The sequence below is a fragment of the Lagopus muta genome, chromosome 1 (genome assembly GCF_023343835.1).
Source record: "Lagopus muta isolate bLagMut1 chromosome 1, bLagMut1 primary, whole genome shotgun sequence".
In the NCBI taxonomy this organism is placed as follows: domain Eukaryota; kingdom Metazoa; phylum Chordata; class Aves; order Galliformes; family Phasianidae; genus Lagopus; species Lagopus muta.
The window spans coordinates 36,250,748-36,276,854 of record NC_064433.1 but is presented as its reverse complement, the minus strand read 5'-3'; the positions used below and the strand labels follow the sequence as shown (position 1 = coordinate 36,276,854).

At 37.2% G+C, this 26,107-nt stretch overlaps 1 protein-coding gene across 1 annotated transcript in view; it reads right to left on the bottom strand.

Moving 5' to 3' along the window:
• The window catches only part of TRHDE (thyrotropin releasing hormone degrading enzyme), a 214,923-nt gene that overhangs the window by 12,217 nt on the left and 176,599 nt on the right, over positions 1-26,107 (bottom strand). Inside the window, exons 13-17 of the mRNA XM_048941084.1 lie at positions 19,668-19,815; positions 17,737-17,834; positions 17,153-17,260; positions 1,923-2,090; positions 1,309-1,449 (exon numbers count right to left, since the gene is read on the bottom strand). Coding sequence (XP_048797041.1) covers positions 1,309-1,449; positions 1,923-2,090; positions 17,153-17,260; positions 17,737-17,834; positions 19,668-19,815 — 663 coding nt within the window. The remainder of the gene's footprint in view (positions 1-1,308; positions 1,450-1,922; positions 2,091-17,152; positions 17,261-17,736; positions 17,835-19,667; positions 19,816-26,107) is intronic.

The following is a 26,107-nucleotide window of genomic DNA, read 5'->3' as shown; positions in this document are numbered from 1 at the left end:
TATTAAATTGCACTGGGTTGCATAATAATAATGGTTTTGCCATGAACTTTCTGAGTAAAAGTCCAGTTCTAGAATAATCAAACCAGCAGTGAAGGACTGTTAATTTTTAAACTCTTAGTAGTCTAACAGCTTTCACAAAATATCCTCCCTGCAATGTAAATTCCCCAAACCAAATTTCAGCTTAAACCTGCTTTCCTAGCCAAACTTCCTCTACAACCTATAAAATATCATCCAAAACAGCATGAACAAGTTTTTTAATTTTTGGGGAAGTTGGATAGTTTCTGAGTTTCCTTCGCTCTTCTTTTGATTATATGAAACATTGGAAGTTCGTGCATGTAGTTAGTAAGGAGAAGGATTTAGTTAATAAAAAACAGCATTTTAAATGCATCATTTAAAATACTCTGTGGTACAGAAGAAGGCTTCCCACGGGTCCAGAATAGAACAGTTCTCCTATTTCGTCTGGCAATATCTACCAAAACCATGAGGGTGGCCTAGCCTGAGGTCCTAATTTCTTGGACATCTGCTTTTGAGAACTTCAGCTTCATCTGAGCTATGGTCCTTTCTGGTCTGTCAGCATGAGTCGTGAAATCTTTCAGACCATCTGGCTGTTCATAAATAACTAAATAAACTTCGTATTCATTGAATTAATATCAAAATCTTCATCAAAAAATGAATTTCAAACATTCACTACGCATCTGAGTAGGAGCATGTTGCACATATTCAAAGGATTCATAGTGCTCATGGTATAAGGAGCAAACCCATCTTCTTCCTGCTCATTCATATTTAATTCCAAATGTTGCTCTTCAGTTACTTAGAACTCAACTGAAACACAGCATGGAAGGAAAGCATCAGAAATCCTTTTGAAAACAGAAAACAGTTTGGCTTTGTTCCCGACCCTCCACGTCCTCAATGGCAGTTGAACTACTGTGCTTGAAAAGATTTTTTTCTATCAGACTTAAAACCAGCTAAATTCCTTTGGGAACTCCTGCTTTTTTATCTGTGTAGAAGTAAAATTGCAGCAATTTGACACACAGGCAGAATTCATTATCTTAAGCACAGACACAGTACAGTAATAGATGTACATACAGATGATCATTAAGGGAGAAATGTTTCTAGGTGTGATAAGAATAAATGTATTTGTCACTTACATGTATGTATTTCATATTTACATACATTTTTATACATAGAAAAAGAGAATGGATTTGGTTCAGGAACATACATACATAAATTAAAAACATACAATACTTACACAGACTACACAAAAACAAGAAAATGAACATAATTTTTTTTTTTTTAATATATATTTACCTGGCATTTAATATTTTCCATTTTTCTCTGAAAAACTTCCAAGCAAGGTCTCTTCCATGTGGATTTCGAGCAACATGGATTATCACATCAATTGCATCCTGATCCAGGACAACTTCTGAGTTGAGAGACAAATTCAAAAGTCTGGTAGGAAAAAAAATGAAAAAAAATCCTATTTAGTTCAGTCAACACATACTCTAAAAACAGCATATCTAAAAGCCCTGAAAATAAATAGCCACTGTCAAATGATTTGTTTAAGTCTCCAAGTAAGTTTTGTGGTTTATTTCTGAAGACCAGACACATCTATGAATCAGATGAATCTTGAGTTTTGGTACTGAATGTCGGTACTTCTAAAGATAGCATAATTGGAGGGATGCAAAATATTTCAGTAAAAGCTGAGTAGAATCTTCCATGTATAGTTTTATGAAATCAATAAGATCAGATTGGTCAATACATTTACAAAAAGAGTATACCAACAAAATTAAAAAAAAAATTATAAGATTTCAAACATTGCTAATGAACATAAGACAATTCAGAAATGAAATATTTTATTTTTTATATTTATTAATAAAATAACATGAAAATTTAAATAGAAATCTGTACATAATTTTTTGTACCTGTTAAGCAAGTTTCTGTCATCACTGCAAGTTAAGGCTTCTAATAATATTTTCTTCTCAGAAACTGCTAGTGTAGAATGAAATTTCATCCAAATGAACTCCCATACATCTTCGTCCATCAGTGAAACTCCTGTACAGTAGACAATGTCTCTCACATTAAGTGGGATTCTGAAAAAGAAATCAGCAATTGCACTCTGATAAATAAGCAGCCTCCTGATATTGGAAACTAAGGAAGAACATCACTACTTTTAGGAGATTCCAACTGTTTTTGTGCAAAACTGCATTTATATCTACTAAATGCACAAAAATTTTCTTAGACATCCTGATGGATTTTCTAATAGATAATGCATGTTTGCTATTCCTTTCATAACTCTGTCATAATGACAGAAGAACATAACTGATGAACTGTCCAGTTCATCAACGTGTAATGTATCATGTAACCTGCAGGACAGGTAACATAAGCTCTGCAAATTAATATGGGATCTTATCAGCCTGCTGCTGGGCTCTGTGCCAGAACTCCTCCTTCTTTCCTTAGTACAGAGGTTTTAAAATGAGAGATGACCAGTTCTCATTGCTTGTGCTGTGAACTGCTTCATCTTCATACAGTAACATATAAGTCCAGAAAAAATTATATCCAAAAAATGATGTTTTCAGGAGTAAAGAGATGTAGAGATCTGGTCATTTACTCAGCTTATTAACACTAATACAAAAACCACTGTGCTATAGGATGGTAGTAAAACAATATGTTACTCCAATAATATAAACTCAGACTACAGTTCAGTGAAACAGCTTCTTGAAGCCAAATTCAGAACTTACATCAGATGTGCATTTATACCATTTTCTCCTAACAAGATCTCAGCTGAGCTTTCAATTTCCTACTCTGCTTATGCTTCCTATACAAGCATAGAAGTTCAAAGAATTGCAACTGAAGGGTGTTCCTACAAGTAAAGCTAGCCTGTTCTCAGCCTTCATTTGCTGGTAAAAATTGTACCAAAATACCATTCTCTAGTTACTAATGGCTAATCACTTCTAGATGTTCACATTCAAGACCTCTTCAGAGAATCTAGAAGTACAAAACACTGCTGTCATCATCTGGGCACTAATACAGTCAGATAGAGAATTAAGTTTCCACCGTAAAATTTGATGTCAAATCTTACACAGCACAGAAAGAAGGTTTCATCACAATTTTAAGACTTTTGCCAATGTCTCATACCATGGAGTATACCACATCACTCAAGAACCAAAAAAAGTTCTTTAACTCTGGTCTATCTGACCTCCAGAAAAAAACCTTCCCACTGAAACTCTCTATTGTCAGCCTTCTTTAGTGGTGCTTTTGTAAAAATAAAAATAAAAAGCTTCAGCTGATCCTTTCAATCATGCTTGAGTCCATGGAAAATGAGAACAACCTTGTTTTTAACATTTTGAAGCTTTGGCTGCTCATCTCACTTCTGGAGGCAGGAGGCCATATAACAGTGATTGTGAAGGGATGAAGACTGTTGTTGCCTCTAAGGAGTTAACCAGTCCCAACAGCTATGACCTCTCTTGAGAAAACAAATAAGAAGAATATGAAGCTAAATAAAAGCAAACTGGAAAGAAAAAGTGGACCCCCTTCTCCTCCTGGCTGAAGACCCTTGGGTAATCAGTGCCCACTGCTTTTCTGCTATGCTTTTTTGGAGAAGCTACATTTTGAGGTTTTATTCTTGTTCTCTGATAAGCAGTCATCAGATCTGCAGATGCATCTGCAGGTTCAGATGCAGACTGCCACATGAATTTTGCTTATGCAGAGTGGACAAAGCTCATGATAGAGCTGTTTTTTTGGAGAATTTTTCCTCACAGGGCTGTCTGTATTACTGTTGAGGTATTTTGCATTTTACACAGACAAACTCAAATACTTATTCAAGAGAAAACTCTCCAAAGACAAGCTAAAAGAGTAAGCAAGAGAAATGGAACTGATTATAAAATTCCTAGTAATATGAAACATCTAATTATACTTACCACATACTCCCAATTTTGCCTTCTAAGGAAAAATCAGAGGTGCAATGGCTCACCTTTGTAATGAACTTCTGCCACGTAGCCAAGGCAGGTTGGTGTTATACTATAAATCCTGACATGGCTCAAGATCTGTTTGTTTCCTCTTCTCCCACCACCAAATCACTGTGAAAACAGCCCCACCCCCAGCTGTCCCACATAATCACCATCATTGGGATATTTCAAACATTAATGATTCTCAACAGAACAACTTACATACCATCTAATATCTTTTTTTTTTTCCTTTTAATTTGGGATTTAGGTGTTAATACATTGGAAAGAAACATAAGAGTAAATGATAAATTAAAGAAAGTAAGGCACCAACAACTGGTTGTCCCAACTCCGTCTTAACAGGTGGTATCCTATATGAAGAACAACTGAACCCAGCCAATCCTTACTTCACTGCCAGATGGGCTTTATATCTTGACACACAAACACTAAATCATTTTTTGAAAGCACATGTAGTTTTTGCTGAGCTTTGCCAGAAGAAATACTTTCATTTGCTGCAAGAGATGCAATTTAGCCAACAGATACTCTAAGGAACCATTAGGCACCTGGAAAAGCAATTCTTTTTAGGCTGATTGTGCCATTAATTCAGGTAGGGAGGAAGTGTATGCTGAAGGGACTGTATGCTGGAGGGTCACTCTGTTTTTGGGTACAGTCAGCAACAAAGGTAACTCAAAGCAGATGCTTTGAACCCCAGAAAAGTTGGTATTTCTCACTCATGAGGTTTATATTTTTTCAATTTGCAACATATCAACTCCACAGGCTTTTCCAGCAAGGCCATATTAAGGGATGCCCCTTATGTCTGAAGGGATGAAAGTCAGGGAACATATGCTCAGTTGCACACTCTGAGAAGGAGGAAGGACTTAGACAAGTGATGGCTCTGATTCCACGCTTGCAATCTGGTCTCCAGGCTTCACGCTAAAAAAACTCTACTGTGACTGCAACTGAATTTGGTCATCATATTCTCAGCTCTGCAGTCACTCCAGGGAAAATTTTAGGTCTCCGTGAATAAGTCACTGGGACAGTACAAAAAAAAACAACATCAACCCCCCACAAGCCATGATATCAAAAAACAAATATTGATTTTAAAAGTGCTATCTTTAGATATCATGAAACTTACAACTATGAAAAGCTACAAATTACTCCTCTGAGAGTTCTGTAATCAGAACCGTAGACAGTGAGTTCTTTTTTTGTGGAAATGAAAATTGTTTATGAAAATGTGAATATCCCCAAAGTAATTTCTCTTTAACTATTGCCTCAACAGAGAGCCTTCTAATTGAATTTTCTCCATTTGTAGAGATTTTCACTCTTTCTCCTCTGAAATCATTATGGGCCAGTATTTCATCATTATCTAAACGTGCGAAACCTCCCTAGTCTATAGTCTTTTTAAATTATATAGCTTAATGGAAAATGTTTTTCCAAAATTGCAGTTCCAAGCCATTGGATCAGCACATGGAACGTTAGCCCACTGTTTTAACTGAATCAAGTGGATAAAATTAACTATTGTTTCAATACTGCTTAGGAAATAACACTGCAGAACGTATCCCCTTGTTACATTAAACCTAATCTGGGCCTTCAAGGATGCTTTCATTTTTAAAGAACTAACATGATTGATGGATGCTTCAGAAGAATAAAAATAAAGATTAACTTTTGAAAGCATCACTTTAAATGGCTTTTATTTGAACACTGATTCAATTTACTTAACTTTATTTTTCTTGCTTAACAGATATGAGTCTGAGAATGAAATATGTGGCTAGCAGAGCTCATGTTTAAAAATTAAATACTTTGGGAAAAAAGTGAAAATTTAAACAGCTAGAAAAAAATTAATTAAAATCGTGCTGTGCCTTTACAGGGATTTTTTTCAACAGCAAATAATAAGGCTCTACAATGAACTAAGAATAATCTTCTAAGTTATAATTAATTGGTACATACTTGCTCCCATTTAAAGTATGTTCTAACAATTGGAGATACATTTATAAAATTGAACCATAATTATTTATCTTCTGGGCAAACTGTGTTCTAATTTTTTAAAGTGTAATTGCACACATTTTAGACTTCTTCGATTAAGAGACAAATTTCAATACCATTTAGGGTAATATTTGACAAAGAAAATTAATCAGAAACATTCTTCTTTATTTTTGGAACTATTTAACATCTAACTTACGTCTGTTTTTCTTGATGACTGTATTTATAGTTTTGTTTAATAGGCTACAATGCTCAGATAAGAATGGAACAATGGAATATTATTTCTTTGCACGCAGATAGTTAATCCAGATTCTGTTACAAGTAGTAGCACCACACAAATTCTATTTTCCGTTAGGGCAACCCCAAAGTTTGTACTTTTACTCGCTATTACAAACTCTGGGAGTACCACTGTGCGCACAAAGGAGAGGAATGCTCTCTGCCACAGAACACCTTCAGCCAGATAACTGAGGATACAATTTTCCCTTGAAAACCAAAGCAGAGTTGTGATGGACTTGATATTTAATTGCTATTCTGACACAGAATCCCTGGGATATTAACTGACAACTCCACTTTGTCTGGGATACATTGCCCAGAGAGGTTGTGGAGTCTCTCTCTTTAGAAACATTCAAGAGCCTCCTGGACATAGTCCTGCATAATCTGCCCCAAGTGGCCCTGCTTGGGCACACGTTGGACCAGATGACCTCCAGACATCTCTTCTAACCTAACACTCTGTGATTCTGTTGTTACATGGCTGCTCAGGGTGGCAATGCTATGAATACCGTATCTCCTCATTCCCAGTGTGCTTCAGACCTTCAGGCATCACGTGGGTCTGACTGACGCCTGCAGAGAACACAGTTCCTCAGGTGATGCTTACTGCTATTGGTCCTTTCCCTTCCTGCAGCAGAAATCCCACAACTGAACATGGTGCTAGCACACTGAATATATTCAAGACCAATTTAGTGAGTTAGTGGTGAGTTAAGCACTTCATTGTGAGACTGAGCAAAAAATAGACAATTCTTCCTTTGTCCTTTATGAATATTTATTGCAACAAAAACTATGGTCCTTTCTGTTCAATTTTTTTACCGAGTTGTGAAGAGATCATTCCTGAAAAGTTGGAGGAGAAACAATATAGTTTCTAAGGATCTCAGGCTAGTGATTGCTAATCCATAATTGCTATATATAGGCTTTTTGTTTGTTTGTTTGTTTGTCAGAAGTCAACAGATAAAAATGTTACCTGAACCCCAGAAAATCCAGTTCTGCCTTTCACAAGACTAAATCCTCCCACTTTTCAGGCATACTACCCAGATGGTCTTTCAGAGTGTTAACTTCTTGATTAACTTGCACACTCAGCACTGCTTTCTTCCTCCTTAAACAGTTTTATTGATTGGATTGCAAGATTCTACTCAAATGTAGCAACAACCTATTAATTAGCTAAATCATTTCAGCAACATCAGCTGACATTAGCTGGAAAAGCTCCAATAACATTTCAAAATGCATGAATAGCTATGCCTGATTTTTTTTTTCAGTAATTAAAACTTCTAAGGGTTGAGAACACAACAAGGGATGCATTTTATTGTTTTATATTTATCAGACATTCATGTGTGAAAAAAAATTAAAATAACTCTCATTTTTTTTCATGTTTGCTACTAATGATATCCAAAAATAACTGGTGGGTATCAAACCTGTAAAAAAAAGTTAGTCGCTTTTCCAAGCAACTAACAAAAATAATTAACTTGCTGGCCACATTTCCACAAATATTTATGTGGGTTGTTAAACTCTGGTACATTTATAAGCTGTTGCAAGATGGTAGCACTAAAGCACACCTGTGAAACAAAGCAACACAACTGCATGTCTCAAACCATTAGAGAGGGAAATAAGGCAGGAGGAATAGGAAAGAAAAAATGCTTTGTTTGAGAAAACATTTGATTTTCTACCACTTAAGCCAGGCTTCATTGAAATTGATCTCAATTAATGACTGGTAATTTGTGTTATTTACCATTCCCTCAGATCTATGCACAGTATCATTTATAGACATGTTGCAAACTCTCCTGCAGTGTAATTTGCTTTTTTTTTTTTTGGTGGCATTTCCATTGAGCAGTTAAAGGTCCATCCAAGTAAGTAGACTGTCAATTTAGGCAGCTGGATTAACGTGAATCCATTGTCCCTAGCAGAGTAAATACAAATTCTGCACAGCAAGTGTGGGGATTTAGTCAAATAAGGCTCATTGGTTACTTCTGCCTTTGTTCAAATTATGTGAGGGAAGTCATCTTACTTCATTACTTCCATCTTTCTTATGACTGATAAAGAATTAACTAGTGTTCCAAACAGTCACAGCCATGTTTAATAATTAAAGTCTTTAAAATGGCAAACATAAAAGCTCACACATGCATTATTACACTTAAAAAGATAAAATGAGGTAGTAGAGTTGCAGAATGCAATGATCCAAGACCCTGATTTTATTTTACTAGTAACCAAAACCAAAACAGGTTGATCCAATCTAAGTAAAGACACTTACATGTTTCCTGACTTATAACTCAAAGACGGAACAAGAATATTCATGGCATATTCTCATTCCATATCTCTGGCCCATATCAGTACCTTAGAAGTCCTCAGAACTGATTAAAGACCAGAACAGATTTGAAACATCTGGATTTGCATTCAGCATTTTCTGGCTCACTCAGTTTTTTCCTCAATCATTAAGATAGAGGAATGCAACTTTAATTGACTAATGGGGAACAGAATGGATGCTGACTTCAGTTCACTCCAGTACAGCAGTCAGTACTTCTCCACAAACATTATCTATTCAAGTAAGCACGGCTTTTATTAAAAAAAGAAAAAAGAAAACTAATACCTTCTTATCTCTTGTTAGAAAGAGTATACTGAAAGTATACTCAGAACTGTAAAAAAGAAAAAAACATATTAAAAATAAGTATTTTACATTACCTCTGCTTATGAAATAACACAGTAAAGCTTAGTTCTGTTGATTAACAACTAGTAGATTGTTATCTATCTAAAACCAGCACAGCAGGTCCAAGGACAAGAGATACCAAATATGCAAAAAAAATATGCAGAATTTCTCTCAATTTATGCAAGGTTAAAATATTAGATCTTCCCATTGTTTTCCACTGATCTGCAAGGCAGTATTCTTATGTTAAAAAAAAATAAATCTGATCAGAGCACTTGTGACAAAATAATTGAAAAACATATAAAAACTGCATTAAATCTAAAATCTCTCCAGAATGACATAAAATCCAGATCAAAAAATTGAATCTATTAGAAGTTTTCAAGGGTATTGAGGAACCAGGGCAATTAATTATGGTAATTTGTTTATATTCAGAAGACAGCAACTAGTAAATAGTATTTTTATAGCAAATTTCTAACAAAGAAAATATGAGCAGACCAAAGTTGCACTGAATAGGTATGGGACTTCCAATGACTTCAGTTGTGTCTTAGAGAAACATCAACACACAATTCAGTCTGTTGCAATACAGTAATCTCCCACTGCTCACTGCTGCACATTAGCAAAACAATAGCATCACCATAGCCCTAGAATACAAGGAGGTCTTTAATTGATGAAAGCAAAATCAGACATCTCAGTTCAAAGCAGCTTTTTCACTTGTTCACATATTCACACTAACCTGTCTATCATTAGTATAGCATATCTCCACAGTCCATTTTGCAAGCAGAAATACATCTGTGGCAACTTGCAGCTAATGGACAGTAACAGCAACTGGATGAAAATCAAGCCTGCAACTCACAGAGAGTTCTGCAAAAGCACACTTGCATCTAAGGATAAGTTATTATTTGAGATCTCCAACTATGTATTAGCATGTTAACCACTGTTCTGATACCTCCTGTCAGGAGTTTACAGATTTTACAGCTCCCCCATACATTCTTGCCTGAACCTCAGAAATACACATTTACTCAGTCTACCCAAGGCAGAAAGTCTGAAAATGCTAATCCTCTTAGAAATGTGTTTTTCTTTCAGAATAGAAATGCAGTGAAGGTTAAAGGGGTTAACAAGGATGATTCTCAAGCTCAGGCAGGCATTGTATGGTAATTTTGTTAATTTTTTAGGCTGAACCACAACGCTGTTATATCTAAGGAGTGTGAATAATGTATTTCTTCACACATGAAAGAGCTTCACAGGGATGAGCCCCATTAAATGAAGGTAAAAGCAAACATCTTAATTTTCAACCAACAGTAGATTCTCTTGTATAGCATTCTGCTGTTGACTGAATTCCAGTAACCTTATGTTCTCAAACTACCAGGGAAATTTTAATGTGCTTACATGTTTTGAACTGAGCTTATATTCTTCTAAACACCAGCAAAGAAGCTTCAATTGTCTGCAGTGCATCAGTATAAGATTGGCATATATCCCAAGCTGGCAGAGCAAAAATGTTGGTCTTTGTATTAAGTCAGAAGTCAATGCAGGCTTTCAAGCAAAACATTTCAGAGTGTTCAGCCATTTCAGAAGAGAAAAATTCTTAAATTCCATGACTAAAAAGACAATAGATCATAACCTCAAGTCTAACCTCAGATTTTCAGCTAAAAGAAATAACTGCATCTTTTTAACAACTGTAGGGATTAAAATATAAAGATAGACTGGTACAACCAGATGTCTTGTCCTATTAGAACTACTTAAATGATATGTCTTTGGATTGCTGCTTCTATCTCGAGCTACAGTTTTTTATGTTTCTTATTTTTTCTTCTAAAAATGGTAGTGAGTAATACCACCTCAAATCCTTTACATAATAAGTAATCTTGATATTTCAGGTGTTCAAGCCTTCTTCTTTCAGATGAACACTCATTTTTAGGCAGGAGAGATGAATTATTTCTCTTGCTAACTAAATAAGACACAGTAACAGAGCTTCAGTTAGAGGAGTAAAGTGTGCTGCGGAGCCTTAAGCCAGCCCCAGACATCGACAGATAAAAAGCTTGAGATGAGTCAGCACCATGTGCTTGTAGCTGGGAAGGCCAACTGTATGGTGAACCAAATCATAGGAGGGGTGGCAGCAGGGTGGGGGAGTGGATTGTCCTCCTCATTTGCCTTCATAAGGCTCCACCTGTGGATACCTCATCCCTGGAGGCATTCCAAGGCCAGACTGGATAGCACCCTGGGCAGCCTGATCCAGTGGGTGGCAACCCTGCACCACCCCAGGGGCATAGAATTGCATGATTCTGTGACTGGATGATCTCACAGAGAAGTGATGAGGGTGGTCTACATACTGCAAAGGTGGGGTGAGGTATTAACGCTGAAGCTCTACTGCAATCTGTTACTGACTAATCACAGTACTGCTCCTCTGTTGATTGTGTTTGGAAAGCAAAGAAGTGGACCTCTAGTGACAATTTTGAAAGACATCCATTGAAAGAATCCCTAACTCTATAACTGCAGTTTACACACTAGTGCTAGTCCCTAAAGAGTGACCATACTCTCTTCAGAGTCCCTTCTTAGGAGGCTCTTCACTCAGCATACCAGCTGCCATCAACCTCATTAACAGGTTCCTAATCTCCTCATAGGAAGGGCAATTCCAAACATATGATTCTGCCCAGTGTGCCAGGCATCCAAAAATGAGGCACTGCAATACTTAAGCCACTTTACAAATTAAAGACTTTCAAGTCACGTAGGTGATTTTTACTTTTGTGAATGGAGGCTGATGTTGCAGAGCACTATTATTCACTAATTCCTTAAGAAAATCTGAACTGCCATGGTTGGAATGGAAATCTAATGGCTTTTTCCAAATAATGCTGGAAATACAAAGAGGATTTTTGGCTTTGTGTTATGAATGACCACTATTTTACTTCATGAACAGTGGTAAATTATTTGCACAGTAAAGACCATGTAATTACAAAGTACAAACAGTAACTGATAATTATGATTATTTCAGTACCCTATAGTGAAGAGTAGCTGGTAATTAATTTTTGGACCTACCAGACTAAATATAATTACTAGGAACAACAGAAACTGCAGGCAAATGCTGATAAAACAGAGTTAGACATCACTGTGTTTTTCTATATTACGTAACACTTTATCCACAATTAAATTATACCAGTAAAATAGAGACTCATTTCATAAGAACTTCTAAAAATCTATAGATTAAAAACATGGCAAAAAGTTATGAATTTTAGCATTTATATGGCATTAATAATTAGGCATTCTGTTATGCTCGTTCAAAATTTGACTGAAGTAGCTGCCAGAAAGTCAACAACCCCCTTTACATGGTTTACTGCCTGTACACTTTCATGAACATTTACACTCAATATTACACTGATTTTGTATTGATTAAGATCGTGGAACTAATTCACTAGTCTCATTCTAGAGTCTGTTGCTTGTGAATTACTTCATAGTATGAAACATTTCTTAAAAAAAAAAAATAGGCAGAAAAGTTGCAAATTAATCTTTACTTTTGGTTTCATAGTCAAACTCAAATTAGACCTATATGCCATAAACTTGAAAATACTCCTATCTTTCTTTTTACCAAAAGCCTCTCCAACACTTCTTGCTGGAGACGGTACCACATAATTTACTGCTTTATTTTCAAATCAGTTTAAACTGAACAAAAGTGATTTGTGGTACCTCTACGCTGAAGGAATCTGATCATTCGTGAGAAAACACTGACAAATTTTAAAATATAGGCTGACTGTCTACAGAGTTGCTAATAGAATCATAATATTGTACAATCTTCAGAGTTGGAAGAGATCTTTAAAGATAATCTAGTCCAACTCTCTGCAGTCAACAGGGACACTCACAGCTAGGTCATATTACTCAGAGCCTGGCCCAGCCTGGCACTGAAAGTCTCCAAAGATGGGTACTTCCACCACCTCTCTGGGTGACCTGTTCCAGTGCCTCACCACCCTCACTGTAAAAGACTTTTATAGGCTCTCTCAGTCTGTCCTCATAGGAGAGGTGTTCCATTCTTTGGATTATTTTTGTGGCTCTCCTCTGGATGGGCTCCAGTAGGTCCATGTCTCTTCTGCACTGAGGACTCTACAGATGGATTCTGTACTTCAAGTGAGCCCTTACCACCACAGAGCAGAAGGGTAGGATCACCTCCTTTGAGCCTGCTGGCTACACTTCTTTTGATGCAGACCAGGACACAGCTGGTTTTCTGGACTGCAATGGCATATTGCTGGCACATATAGAGCTTACCATCCACCAGTACCGTCAGGTCCTTTTCTGCAGGGCTGTACTCAACCATTTCATCCCTGTGGTTACATTGGTAGTGGAGGTTGCCTCAACCCAGGTGCAAGACCTTGCACTTGGATTACCAAACCTCATGAAGTCCTTCTGGGCCCACTGCTCAAGCCTGTCTAGGTCCCAGTAGATGGCATTCCATCCCCATGAGTGCCAAATGCACCCCACAGCTTGGTGTCATCAGCAAACTTGCTGAGGGTGCACTTGATCCCACAGTCAATGTCATCGATGAAGATATTTAAGAGTATTGGACCCAGTACTGAACCCTGAGGGACAACACTTGTCACTGATCTCCATCCAGATGTGGGGCCACTGACCACAATTCTCTGGATACTACTAACCTTTTCAATGTGAGTAGATACTAAATGAATCTGCTCATTTGTTAGTTACATTCAGCATGTGAAACTGCTCTGAGAATAGAATTTGGGTGAGGAATAGAACAAATACTATAATCTTTATAAATAAACAAAAATGTATTTCTGTCTTCTTTGCAGATAGTATCTCTATTTATCAGCTGAGTGTCAATCCATATTCTATAATTACATTACTTGTTGCAGCTATTTTTCAAAAGCATGCAGTTCCTTTGGAGAAATGTACCGCTTTAGCTTAGTAGCTATTCTCTTCCTCTGCCCTGCTGTGATGCTTTTATCATAATACTAGTCATATGCTGGCAGCCACAATCTTGTGCTCCTGAGAATGGCCTCATAGAAAGTCTAGGATGAATCTTCAGACGGCTCCTTAAATTTATGCCTTTCCTCTCTTGCTATTGTTAGCAAAGCAATAAGGTGTTTGCTTTTTTTTTTTTTTCCTTTTTCTTATGACTCCTTCAATTCTTTTGGAAGGAATGAAGACACAGGCTAGGAGAAAGCTTTGCTGGGTGGCAGCATCTTAACACTGAATAATATACTACTGTGCATACTAATAAATGGTGTTAGGTTTGATTATACAATTTTGTAAATGAATATCTAAGTAAATTACTTTTCCAGATTGTTTTCAATTATTATTTCTCTACAATTTCCTTTTTGAACAGTTTAATACATATCATTGCAGCCTAAGGGTATATATAACTTAGGGCATATATTTCATTGTGAATGTATCTGAAATCATCTTACACAAGAAAATTTTAACCCAACCATACAATGTTTAAAGGTACATAGTCATACACAGGGCTGAGGTCCTCAATGCCCTCTTTACATCTGCCTTTAATAGCCAGATCAGTTATCCCCTGGGCTTTTTATGCCCTGATCTGGAAGTCTGGGATGCTACTCAGAATATGCCCCCAGCGATTCAGGTGGAGACAGTCAGAGAGCTTCTCCTTCACCTGGATTGTCACAAGTCCATGGGACCGGATGGGCTACACCCTCAGGTGCTGAGGGAGCTGGCGGGGGTGATTGCCGAGCCGCTCTCAGCCAACTATCAGTGCTCCTGGTTAACTGGTGAGGTCCCAGAGGATTGGAGGGTTGCTGATGTGACTCCCATCTTCAAGAAGGGCCGTAAAGAGGATCCGAGGAACTACAGGCCTGTCAGCCTGACCTCGGTACCAGGAAAAGTTATGGAGTAAATCATCTTGGATGAGATTTCATGGCATGTGCGTGTTGTCCAGGGGATCAGACCCAGCCAGCACAGGTTTGTGAAAGGCAGGTCATGCTTGACCAACCTCATCTCCTTCTATGACAGCGTGACCAGACTGGTAGATGAGGGAAGGGCTGTTGATGTAGTCTACCTATACTTCAGCAAAGCTTTTGACATGGTCTCTCACAGTATTCTGGGGAAACTGGCTGCCTGTAGTCTGAACATGGAATACCCTTCTTTGGGTAAGGAACTGGCTAGAGGGCTGTGCCCAACAGGTAGTGGTGAATGGAGTTAAGTCCAGCTGGCAACCCGTAACAAGTGCTGTCCCCCAGGGGTCAGTACTGGGACCCATCTTGTTTAATATCTTTATTGATGACCTAGATGAAGAGGACTGAGTGTACCCTCAGTAAGTTTGCAGATGACGCCAAGTTGGGAGGTGGTGTCGATCTGTCTGAGGGTAGGGAGGCCCTTCAGAGGGATTTAGACAAGCTGGATCGCTGGGCTGAGGTGAATGGGCTGAGGTTCAACAAGGCCAAGTGTCGGGTCCTGCACTTTGGCCACAACAACCCCATGCAGCATTATAGGCTTGGGGATGAGTGGCTGGATGACTGTGAAGAAAAGAGGGACCTGGGGGTGTTGGTTGATGCTCGGCTGAACATGAGCCGACAGTGTGCCCAGGTGGCCAAGAGGGCCAATGCCATCCTGGTCTGCATTAGAAATAATGTGGCCAGCAGGAGCAGGGAGGTGATCATCCCCCTGTACTCAGCACTGGTGAGGCCGCACCTCGAGTACTGTGTTCAGTTTTGGGCCATTCACTACAAGAAAGACGCTGAGGTTCTGGAGCGTGTCCAGAGAAGGGCAACAAAACTGGTGAGGGGTCTGGAGCACAAGTCTTATGAGGAGTGGCTGAGGGAGCTCGGATTGTTTAGTCTGGAGAAGAGGAGGCTCAGGGGAGACCTCATTGCACTCTACAACTTCCTGAAGGGAGGTTGTGGTGAAGAGAGATTTGGCTTCTTCTCCTAGGCAACGAGCAGGACACGGGTAATGGCCGCAAGTTATATCAGAGGAGGTTTAGATTGGACATAAGGAAGAACTTTTTCTCTCAGAGAGTGGTCAGGCACTGGAATGGCTGCCTAGAGAGGTGATGGAGTCGCCGTCCCTGGCAGTGTTCAAGAGGCGTCTGGATGAGGAGGTGCTCGTGGTGGCAATGGTGATGAGGAGACGGTTGGACTAGATGATCTTGTAGGTCGTTTCCAACCTTTTGATTCTATGATTCTATGATTCTAATTCCAAGATATCTGTGGATGTTTCAAGTTCTTATGGAAATACAATTTCCAGTCATGCCTATTTTGATGGTTGTTTTTAAAAAACACTGAGGTACTATCAAGTACTATGTAATTGGATATGCCTGCAAAGGATTTTTAAAGATTACAAAAGGAGAGAGAGAGACATATTTCAACTGCAAATAAACACCTGATGGGCTGAGATGTCTTTGATAAATCCTAAATGCCTGTATGTCTACAGAGATCTGATCCTTTTGAAGTTCTAACACAAGATTAGGACTAAAAAAATAAGACTTTTTCTCTTTTTCTCATTTTTATGAAAGGCTATTTTAAACCAAATTGTCATATTTACACAAATGCATACCTCTACACCCATATGCTACAGAATGAGAAAATCCATTGTTCTTTCTCATGGACTCATAGTCTTAATCTACAGTCTGTACTTATCTCACTGTCTACTGATTGCTACTTGTATTTTCAGTAATTTAAAAGTATTTGTTTTTTCGCACTTAAAAGATAAATTTCATATACTGACCATGGCCTGTGTTCCCTTCCCAAGCTGTATAACCCCGTGCCAGGACAGCCTAACAAATTTTCTGTCAGACAAGCTCTATGCTGTTACTGCTCAATACATCAGTTATCATCCTACCCTCTGTGAAACCTTATGTGAGCTTTTCCATCTATTTCTGAATCACATTTAACTTCCAACTCTTCACCTTTAAGTACAGTATAGTATTTCCCTTACATATATTGTTCCAACTCCTTCTTACTCCTCAGTCCTTCTGCCTCTAGCCTCCCTCACTTTTCCTATCATTTGGCACATTCTGCTCTCTGGATTAGACAGACCTGTATTTGTCTGCTGATGCAATGCTCTTTTATCTTTCTTCCTTTAAACTCCTCCTGAAAACTCTGGTTTTTTGCCCTCTAGCATATCATTATTTGACGGCAAGTTATCAGGAGTGAGCAGAGGCTGCATTGGTGTCCCCTCCACTCAGTCATACATGTGAATAAAATTATTTATTTTGAAGCCCCACAGATTTTAATAATGGCTGATGACCTCTTCTTCATCCCATATCACTCCGCAGAGTTGGCCACTATGGGGGGTCATGAAAGGAAGAGGAGGCCAGCTATACTGACTCTGAGTAGGAAAAGAGGAGTAATAACATTTATTTTCCACTTACCGGTTTCTATTGCTAGAAATCCAATCTGAAATTAATGTTGCAGCCTGCTGGTGACAGTGTTTGTTACCAAAGCTGCAGGCCAACATGATGACTTCCCGGCGCAACTCTCTGCCCAAAGAAAGAAATAAGGTTCCATTAATAAACGCAGTACAAAATTTACAAATATGCATTTCTTATAACATAGTGGCAGCAGATAGTTGTGTAACAAATCAAAGATAATAATCTAGTTACAAAAGCAAGTCTATAGCTGCTGCAACAGTAAAGGAAAGGTTATGCATCAAAATTCGATTTCATTTACATTTATTCAGTCTTCAGATCTCCTGTGGTCAAGAGTCCAAGTTCTTAAATATCCAGTGCAGACAAATATTAAATTAATGCTTAATGAATAGTGTTCTTCAAACTAAGGAAGACAGAATTCATCTCACAACATCTCACTGCTCTCTTTTTAACCCCAAAAGAAAAACCAGAAGGAAGAGAGAGCTAGGAAAGTATGACATGCTGAAGATCATTTTGTGCAATATTACATCTACATTCTGTAAGAAAACAAATAAACAAAAACCAATAACAAAGAAATATAACAGTACTCATGTTGGTAGGATGCTTGAACAAGTGATTTGTTTAAATTATTCGTTGGCCATCCAAGCTTGAGATACATTGATGCGACTTGTCTTAAAATATACTCCTGAAGAGGAAAAGAATATTCAGTGTTAACATTTAGTTTTGGTCTTTGTTTCAAACTTGAAATACAATCAACAGTAAGCAAAGTCCACATAAAATTTTCCTTCATTGGTGTAGTGAGAAACAATCTGTAGAAAAGCTAATTGATCAGATGCCTCATATTAGCCAGTTTATGTCATAATAAATATAACAATTTGGGGTTTCCGACATGCTATTTTGAACTCACAGTATATGGCTGGAAAGCTGCAAGAATGCCAATAGCTTTACATCTAATCTACAGTTAATCTCAACTATACCATGTATGTTCATTTTTAAAAGAATATTGTTTTGATAGTCACAGTCAGGGCAAAAATGGTCTGTAGGCACAGTCAATTGACCTCAGAATATTGAATAACGTGGCTGCAAATGAGCTTTGTACCATTTAATTACACTATATTTTAAGCAACAAACCCAGCACAAGATGTATTTTAGCTTATTTTTTACACAGGAGATGTATTTACATATTTTGACCAGTTGTAAAGAAAACAACTGTCGTATTCAGCATAATCTTCTGCCAGTAAAATTCACCAATTTGAAAAACAGAACTGAAATATAAAGAACTGCACAGAATAGCATCTGCTTTATTATTATAGATGCATGGGCACGTATATGTGATGTTAGGACAAAAGGAGATTCATAGCGCCACTTTCTCTAGCAGATATGTTATTCTGTGACTAAAATGACTTTTTATTTCCTCTCCTATCACCTCTGCTTTCAAAGCTCTCATCAGTAGTGATAAAACACAAGCCAGCTGTGAATTTTACTGTTTTTATTTATTAAAATTGTCTTTTCTTTACACAGGTGTGTTTAAAAGTGAAATACCAATGGCAGTCTGGTAAGAATTTTTCTGTGTAGTTAATAACAGACTGCAAATGCAAATTAATTCAACATCACTTCATGATACAGCTCTGGTTTGCATGAAAGCCTACAATGCAGAGAGCAGGTAGCTCTGCATATATATTTATATGTGTATGGATTTATATATACATAGTCACCTCTAGCTTCCTGCCTTCTGAGCATGTGTGTATAAACACATGTACACACACAGAAACAAATGCACATCTAAGAAGAAAAAAGCACATCTAAACATTTCAAGCTTTAGGGTGTTCTCACTCAAATATCTTTATTAAATTACACAACATTCAAAATATGTAAACTACATAAAATTCACTGTACTTTCATTAAACACATTTCAGCATAGCTAGGATTTTCTTTTTTCCCTTGGTAAAATATTTGTCATGTCCATCTTAATTACCTATTGCTAGTTGCTACTGCTGTCCCTTCGGACCCAATTATGAATGGGCTTCTGATTCAATGGTGATCTAATCCTTGTTAATTAAGGTAACTGCATCGAATTCACAATGGCTTTTTGGAGAAAATAATGACTACAAATCTTTACTTCAGTGGCATGCATCCTGTGTAAGTTGTGCCTGCATGTGATGTTCTTGCTGAGCTTGGGTATCAATCCAAATACAGCTGAGGGGCTCCACAACAGATAAAAATCTGGAAATAGATTACTTTGGCTCTTTTAAGTAGAATACTTTGTTTGTTGTAGTATTCTGTAGGAGAAATAATTACTTGTCCTTCCATTTATCATATGCATCTCAAACAAGTCATTACTGTTCAAATGCAAATGAACCAAAGCTTGAACACCTGTATGTTTAAAAAGGGAATAATTAGGAAGGAAGTTAGTATCCCTAGGTCACTTACAGAATCTAACTGGAGGATAGTTCAATTCTTGGTAATAAAAGGGAGTGAGGGAAGAGAGAAAGAGATAGGGAGACTATGCATCTCTTACACTGAAGATGTTGTAGTTTTCTGTGCGGTCCAGTAATTTATCTAGAGGATAAAGAGCTTGGCTGGCTGCATGCCAAGGTAGAAAATCCTTCTCCTCTGAAAGGTATCTGATAATCTCCAAAGGAATATTCTGAGGCAAATAACCAGCTCTGCGCAATAAATGAAGTTAGTATTAAATTGATTTTGCAGGAGATACATTATAAAGCAAAAATGACTTTTTTTTTTCCCAAAAGACATTAAAAGGCAGACAAACGTGATAAACTCATCACACTATAATGACATAAAAGACAACTGTATAAAAAGCAGAACACACCGTCTCTCTCAACACATGGGAAAACCTACATACTGGATGAAGGAAGGTATGAAAAAAACATGAAAGAAGACTAAACAAGCTATCCTTAATACATACAGATTTTAGTAGCTATAGAAAATACAAACAATGAAGTAAAGTTGTCTGCATAAAATCAACAAGTCAAGGTATGTTTTTTCAGAGATCATTTCAAATGGCCTCAGTCATCTCGGAAGAACTAATAGTGAATAGGGTTCCTTTAGTTTCATAGTTTTCCTCCCCACACTTTTCTCTCTCCTTCATAGCTTCCTTGTCTTCTAACTGTAAGCCATTTTAGAACAACTTACTGTATTAAACTGAAGTAGCATCCAATGACATATTTTGGTTAAGAGTTTTTCAGCACTTTCCATGTAAGCAATTTTTTTTCCATAGGTTTATCAATCAATCAATCAATCAGGTAGAATTTTGCCCTGCTCTTTAACTGACATAAAAAATCTCTCCCCAAAAGGAAAAGAGTTTAGTAGAGTTTCAAGAACTTTTTTTTTTTTTTTTTTTTTTGTATTTAGTTTTAGATTTACAAGTAAAGACCTATACAGCATTTGGAAGCTGCTTTTTAGATCTAAGTACTGGAAACATCACATTTTAGGATTTGTACTCATTTTCTTTTTCAAAACAGTATTTTTTCTTAACTACCCAGATTGCAAAAACAAGGTGTAACCCTGTGGGTGTGAACTTGCCAGAACACACAAGTCTGTTCTTCTGCTGATGCATGTATTTAAATCCCACAGGAGTTCTCTACCTGCCTAGAAAGGAGATAATGATTTCATTTTCATTAAACACTTAAACTCAGGAAGCTGGAGTCCACAAGTTTCAGTTTAACATAGGCTTCAGTATGATACATATATTTTGTCCTTGTTGGTCACCAATGGTTCTCTTAATTTCCATTACATGGAAAAGATGCATACGTGACTGCTTGTTACAGCAAATAAAGACAATTACAGATACATACATACATACATAAATTGTGATCTCAATTGTAACAACAGTTCTTTTAAGAACTACTTTGCTTAAATCTTTGAAATAGACTGATCCAAAAAAATGTTTTCTTTTAAAGTGCAGCATATCCATGTAAGCCTTTGTGTTTCATAATCCTCTTCCTTTCAAATTCTTGTGGGAGAGTTCATATATGATATTTCAAAATTATCTATGCCACATGCTCATAATATGCTTTCCACTATGCTGTCATCTTTGTCTCCATATTGTCAGCAAGGTCCTGTTCTCAGCTCGTTACAGAGCAGACTCAAGCAAGGAAAGTTGAGATGACTTGAGTTCACTAAGTCACTCAGCCACTTAACAGATGTGAAAGGAGAATGGGCCTCTCAGAGTGGATAGTGACAGAGTTCAGTACATCTGAAAACTGAGAAAGTAAGCTGAATAGGAATTACTTCATCTTTACAAGCCTTTCTTATTTCTGAAGCAGTATGAATTTTAGGTCTCAACACTTTGTAAAGATGTGTAACTATAATAATGTGAGCAGAAGCAAGCTTGATTGACTGCAGAGTTAAACATCTTGGAGGTAATAATATTAGCAAAGAGGTAAACTTGCTCAAAGTTCCACATATATAATTAGATCCCAGTGGGATTTGTGATTATTGTACTGATAATTTGACTGACATGAGAAAGGTGGATCAAAGAACAAGAAGAATGGCTCAGAAAACATGCTACATAAAAAATAAACACATGAATGTTTATTGTAGCTGCACTAATGGACATTTAGGATCATGCCTAAATTGAGTCTCTCTATGCTAATCACAAAAGGGAAATCATCACTGCAAAACAGATTATTTCCTTTTCTTTGTAAGTTTAACTTCTCCATAACAAAACAAAATCATTGAATTCCGAGATCTATTACTTATTCATGAGCTTCTGGCTTTCCTAATCAGTTTTAGAATTGTGATTTTAAGCTGATGCTACTCATCCTGTTCACAATGGAAACTGCTGCTCTCATCATCTCACCATTTTAAACTTCCATAATCCGGAGAAGAGAAAGCTGTTGGAGGACCATATGGTGGCCTTCCAGTACTTGAAGGGGACCTACAGGAAAGCTTGGGAGATACTTTTCAGAAGGGCAGGTAGTGACAGAACAAGCAAAATTGGTTTTAAACTGGAAGAGGGTAGATTTAGCCAAGATATCAGGAAGAAATTCTTTACTGTGAGAGTGGTGAAACCCAGGGAAGTCGTGGATGCTTCCTCCTTGGAAGCATTCAAGGCCAGGCTGGTTGAGGCTTGGAGCAACCCGGTCTAGAGGGAGGTGTGCCTGCCTATAGCAGGGGGTTGGAATCAGAGGATCATCCAATCCAAACCATTCTGTGATTTTATTATTCTGCATCTTCACAAAATCAAGCAGCTATTTCTCAAGCTTTGCATTTTTGTATAATCACATTATTTACATCAAAAGTTTGTCCAGCACTGATTTCAAGACTCCCCCCTGGAGACACTGAATCCAGCAAGACATACTGGCTCACTTGAGCAGTGGCAAATTCATCTATTAGCCAACGTATCCTGTTGTGTACCTAGGATTCTCCTTCACTGTCTGTGAATAGTGAATAGTGAAATAGTTTCAAAAATGGTTATGTAGAATCCAGTCAGCAAAAGCAAAATATTTGTCCCTAGTAAAGTAGGAAGGAATGGTCAAAGGAATGAAGGTCAAAGGACTTGTGACAAAGAAATACCATCAGTTGGCTGACAACTGCTAATTGAAACCACTTGTCTCATTTATGGAGCAGGATAACAACTAAGATGAAGAAAGAAGGCAGAATACAGAATGAGCCTGTTCTACATTTCTCTGCAAACTCATATTCAGACCTCTATAAATTTTTAACAAAATGTTTAACAATTATCATTACAACAAAAGGAAAAGTAATAGTAGCAACTTTCCCATCAAGGGGAAAAGCATAAAATAATTTCCCTGTCATATAATTGTCTGGTATTATTTATTCAAAGGTACAAATATCCTATGTTAAGTTTTTCACTCTACACATGCAGCTTGATTTGCAATCTTTTCCATCAGTGTCAGTGGAACATCAGTGACAAAAATCTGTATTTTTCTTGTGTCCTTTTCGCTATCATATTTCTGTCCTTAAAGCCCAGCAGAACTACCATCAGATACTGCCTACCAAATGCACCAGAGCAAAGAAATGAGGTTCTTTTCCAGTCTATCCATGTTAGAAGAAAACTGAGAAATCATCTGTCTTACAAGAAATCATTGATTATAAGCTATACTAAAACCATGTAACAAACATAAACACCACAGGCATACTGTGATGTGAAATCATATGACTGGTCTGAGACATCATACTGTTTCTCCAGGTGTCTCAAGCAGCACAAATCTACAACCTAGAAGCACTACAGTTTTGGCACTCCTTTTCCCAAGGGCACAGTGATATTTTAATTCTGGTCCTTCTCCCAGTAACTCTTCAAGGAAGAGTATTAGCAGACCCATGTACATGTTCTAAAATGAAATGTTATTTAAGTAACTTCACTGTAAAACATAAAAAGCTGGAGTCTTTACTGCATTCTAGATTAGAAGTTTTTGACTGGAATCACTGGTCATACAGAGAAGAGCCTGTTTAGAAAAAAAACCTCTTCAAGTTCTAAGCCAGCCTTCTTTGTACTGTAAACTTTGGACTGAATGTAAAAAACATGCCAATGAAAGCAAAATTTGACCAAAACAATTACATTTGAGATGATTGGTTGTTTTATTACTCTTTATGTAACTGTCCTAATCAAACAGCTTTACCAGCATGTAAACCTTTCCTGTTGCAAAAAAAACTTTAGCATCAGTCAGAAACAGGGCAAAACATTAGGTTTATCTTATCATCCATGTTCCTGGATTTCACTTTTTCTTAATGAACCAAAGAGGAGAACAAGAACACAGGCAAGCAAAGAATCTGTTTTAGCCATTAGACATATTATTTCTAGAAAAGAATTCTGACCAAGCAGGTTTTTCATGCCTAAAGAGGCTGCTGACAAATTGTGGTAAAAAGGTTGTTCCCTATTTTTATGACAAGAGCAGAGACAGACAAAGACCTCTCAAAAGTAATATGAATATAAAGTTGTGTAGGACATTATATAATATCATAAGCACCGACCCTTGAACAAGCTACTATTCTGCTTACACTGAAGAAACTGCTACAGTGACCATTGCTATAAAGAAAAAAAGACAATAAATAGAAAGCAACAAATGTGGTAATGAAATATTCATCACAAAAATATTTCACTAAAAATCCTTTACCAATCCAAAATAATCTTTATGTTACATGAGCTCTTAACAAGTCAGATAAAAGCTAGAGATCTAGACTATATTATGAAACATCAGTGTGTATTCAGCTGCATTTTGACCTTGATTTGTTCTTTACACTGAGCCACTGAACTTATGGACAGATCCCAGCACATTCGTTTTCCCCTTAGGGACAAAGTACCAAATGGTAGTGTAATTGCCAAGGGAAAATTATTACTCTGTTCTGAATTATTTCTATCATAAATCCAGCACCAGTCAAACAGACTCTGTCACAAAAACACAGTGTTGCCTTACAGTGATGAGAATCCCACATACACATGTACCATCAATCCCTTAGTCCCATCGCCAAACAAAGCCATTATAAATCTTGTGTTTAAATCAAAATTAGAAAATCCAAGCTGGCAGCAAACTGGTCAACATTGTTGAAACAATGGAAATGAAGTGATTTACTTGCCACTGGTTTAAAACTCACCCTGCATCATCTGTTTCCTATGAAATAACATATGACTAGCTTTCTGTTTAAATAATTCCAAAGAGGAAAAAAATGCAGCTCTTCAGAGCATAGATGTGCTACTCAGATTAACTTCAATTACATTTCTGGGCATATGCAATGTATGAATAACTGGATATATTCATTAACCCACAATGGGGTATTTTAAAATAAGTCAGACTCTCATTCACTGACTCATTCCTTTACCTTTAAGGTCAAGCGTCTGGACTAGTTTATGTATTCAGGATATATTTTCCCACATTGCTTTAACAGCAATTCTGTGGCAGCTTAGTAGAAGCAGTAGGTTGAACACTGGCATGGAAAAAAAGCTTTGAGCAAGACAACCTGTGCAAGAGTGAAATGAGCTCCTGAATTCACGTAAGTCACCTTACACTTCTAAAAGTCTGGATATTCAAATAATAAAACCTTAGAGACATCTGTCATCCATATTCAGGAAAGGAAGCTGGAAAAATAATGCTTTTGTGTAGAAAGCTGATGAGCAACCTGTAAAATGGGCTCAAGGACCTTGAGAATAAAAGCACCATTTTCCACTCCCAGCGGTGGGCTGACTTAGGTACAGATGACGACTTTGCTTTTCTAAGACATCCAAAGTGGCATAATGGAGGCATTATGATTTGTACCAGCTGTGGACTTCCACATAAACAGGACAAGAATGCACATCTGCTCTTTGATAAGTACAGCAGCACCATTTGGCTTATAAGCTCACTGTAAGTGCTAAATTTAATCAGCATTCAATCTCTCTAACATCAAAAGATTCACAAAGTATGACAACGTTAAGTGAAGCACGCTTATTATTATGTTTTCTTACATGGATAATATTTGAGGACTTTTCAAGTGACGTTCAACTCCACACAAGAGCATTTTAAGCATCCTGCACAGAACAGCTCAAATTCAATGCAATTATCAGTATAATCACATGATTTAAATTATCTTTCATAGATTCTGAGTTGCTACATAAATGAAGGCTAGTGTTAATTTTAATTAATCACCTTTGTCGAAAAGAGAAAAAAAAAGCAAACAAACAAAAAAAACCACCTTTGAAATCCAGCATTTGTAAAAATAAAACAACAAAAAAATCCTCAGATTGGGCTTAATATCTCTTCTTTCCTCTTCTTTTCCACATGAAAAAAAAAAATAAATAAAACAAAAGCAGAGGAGTACAAGATAAAAAGGAATGATCTTACAGCTGAAAATCAACACTTTGCAGCAAGTTGGATAATGTAATGTTTTTCATCACTGCCAAAACCTGATTTTGTAGGTGTGTCTGTCACTTAAATTAACTGATGAAATTTGAATATATTTCAGGAGCTGATGGAGGTCATTTTCAGATGGCTAGGTTAA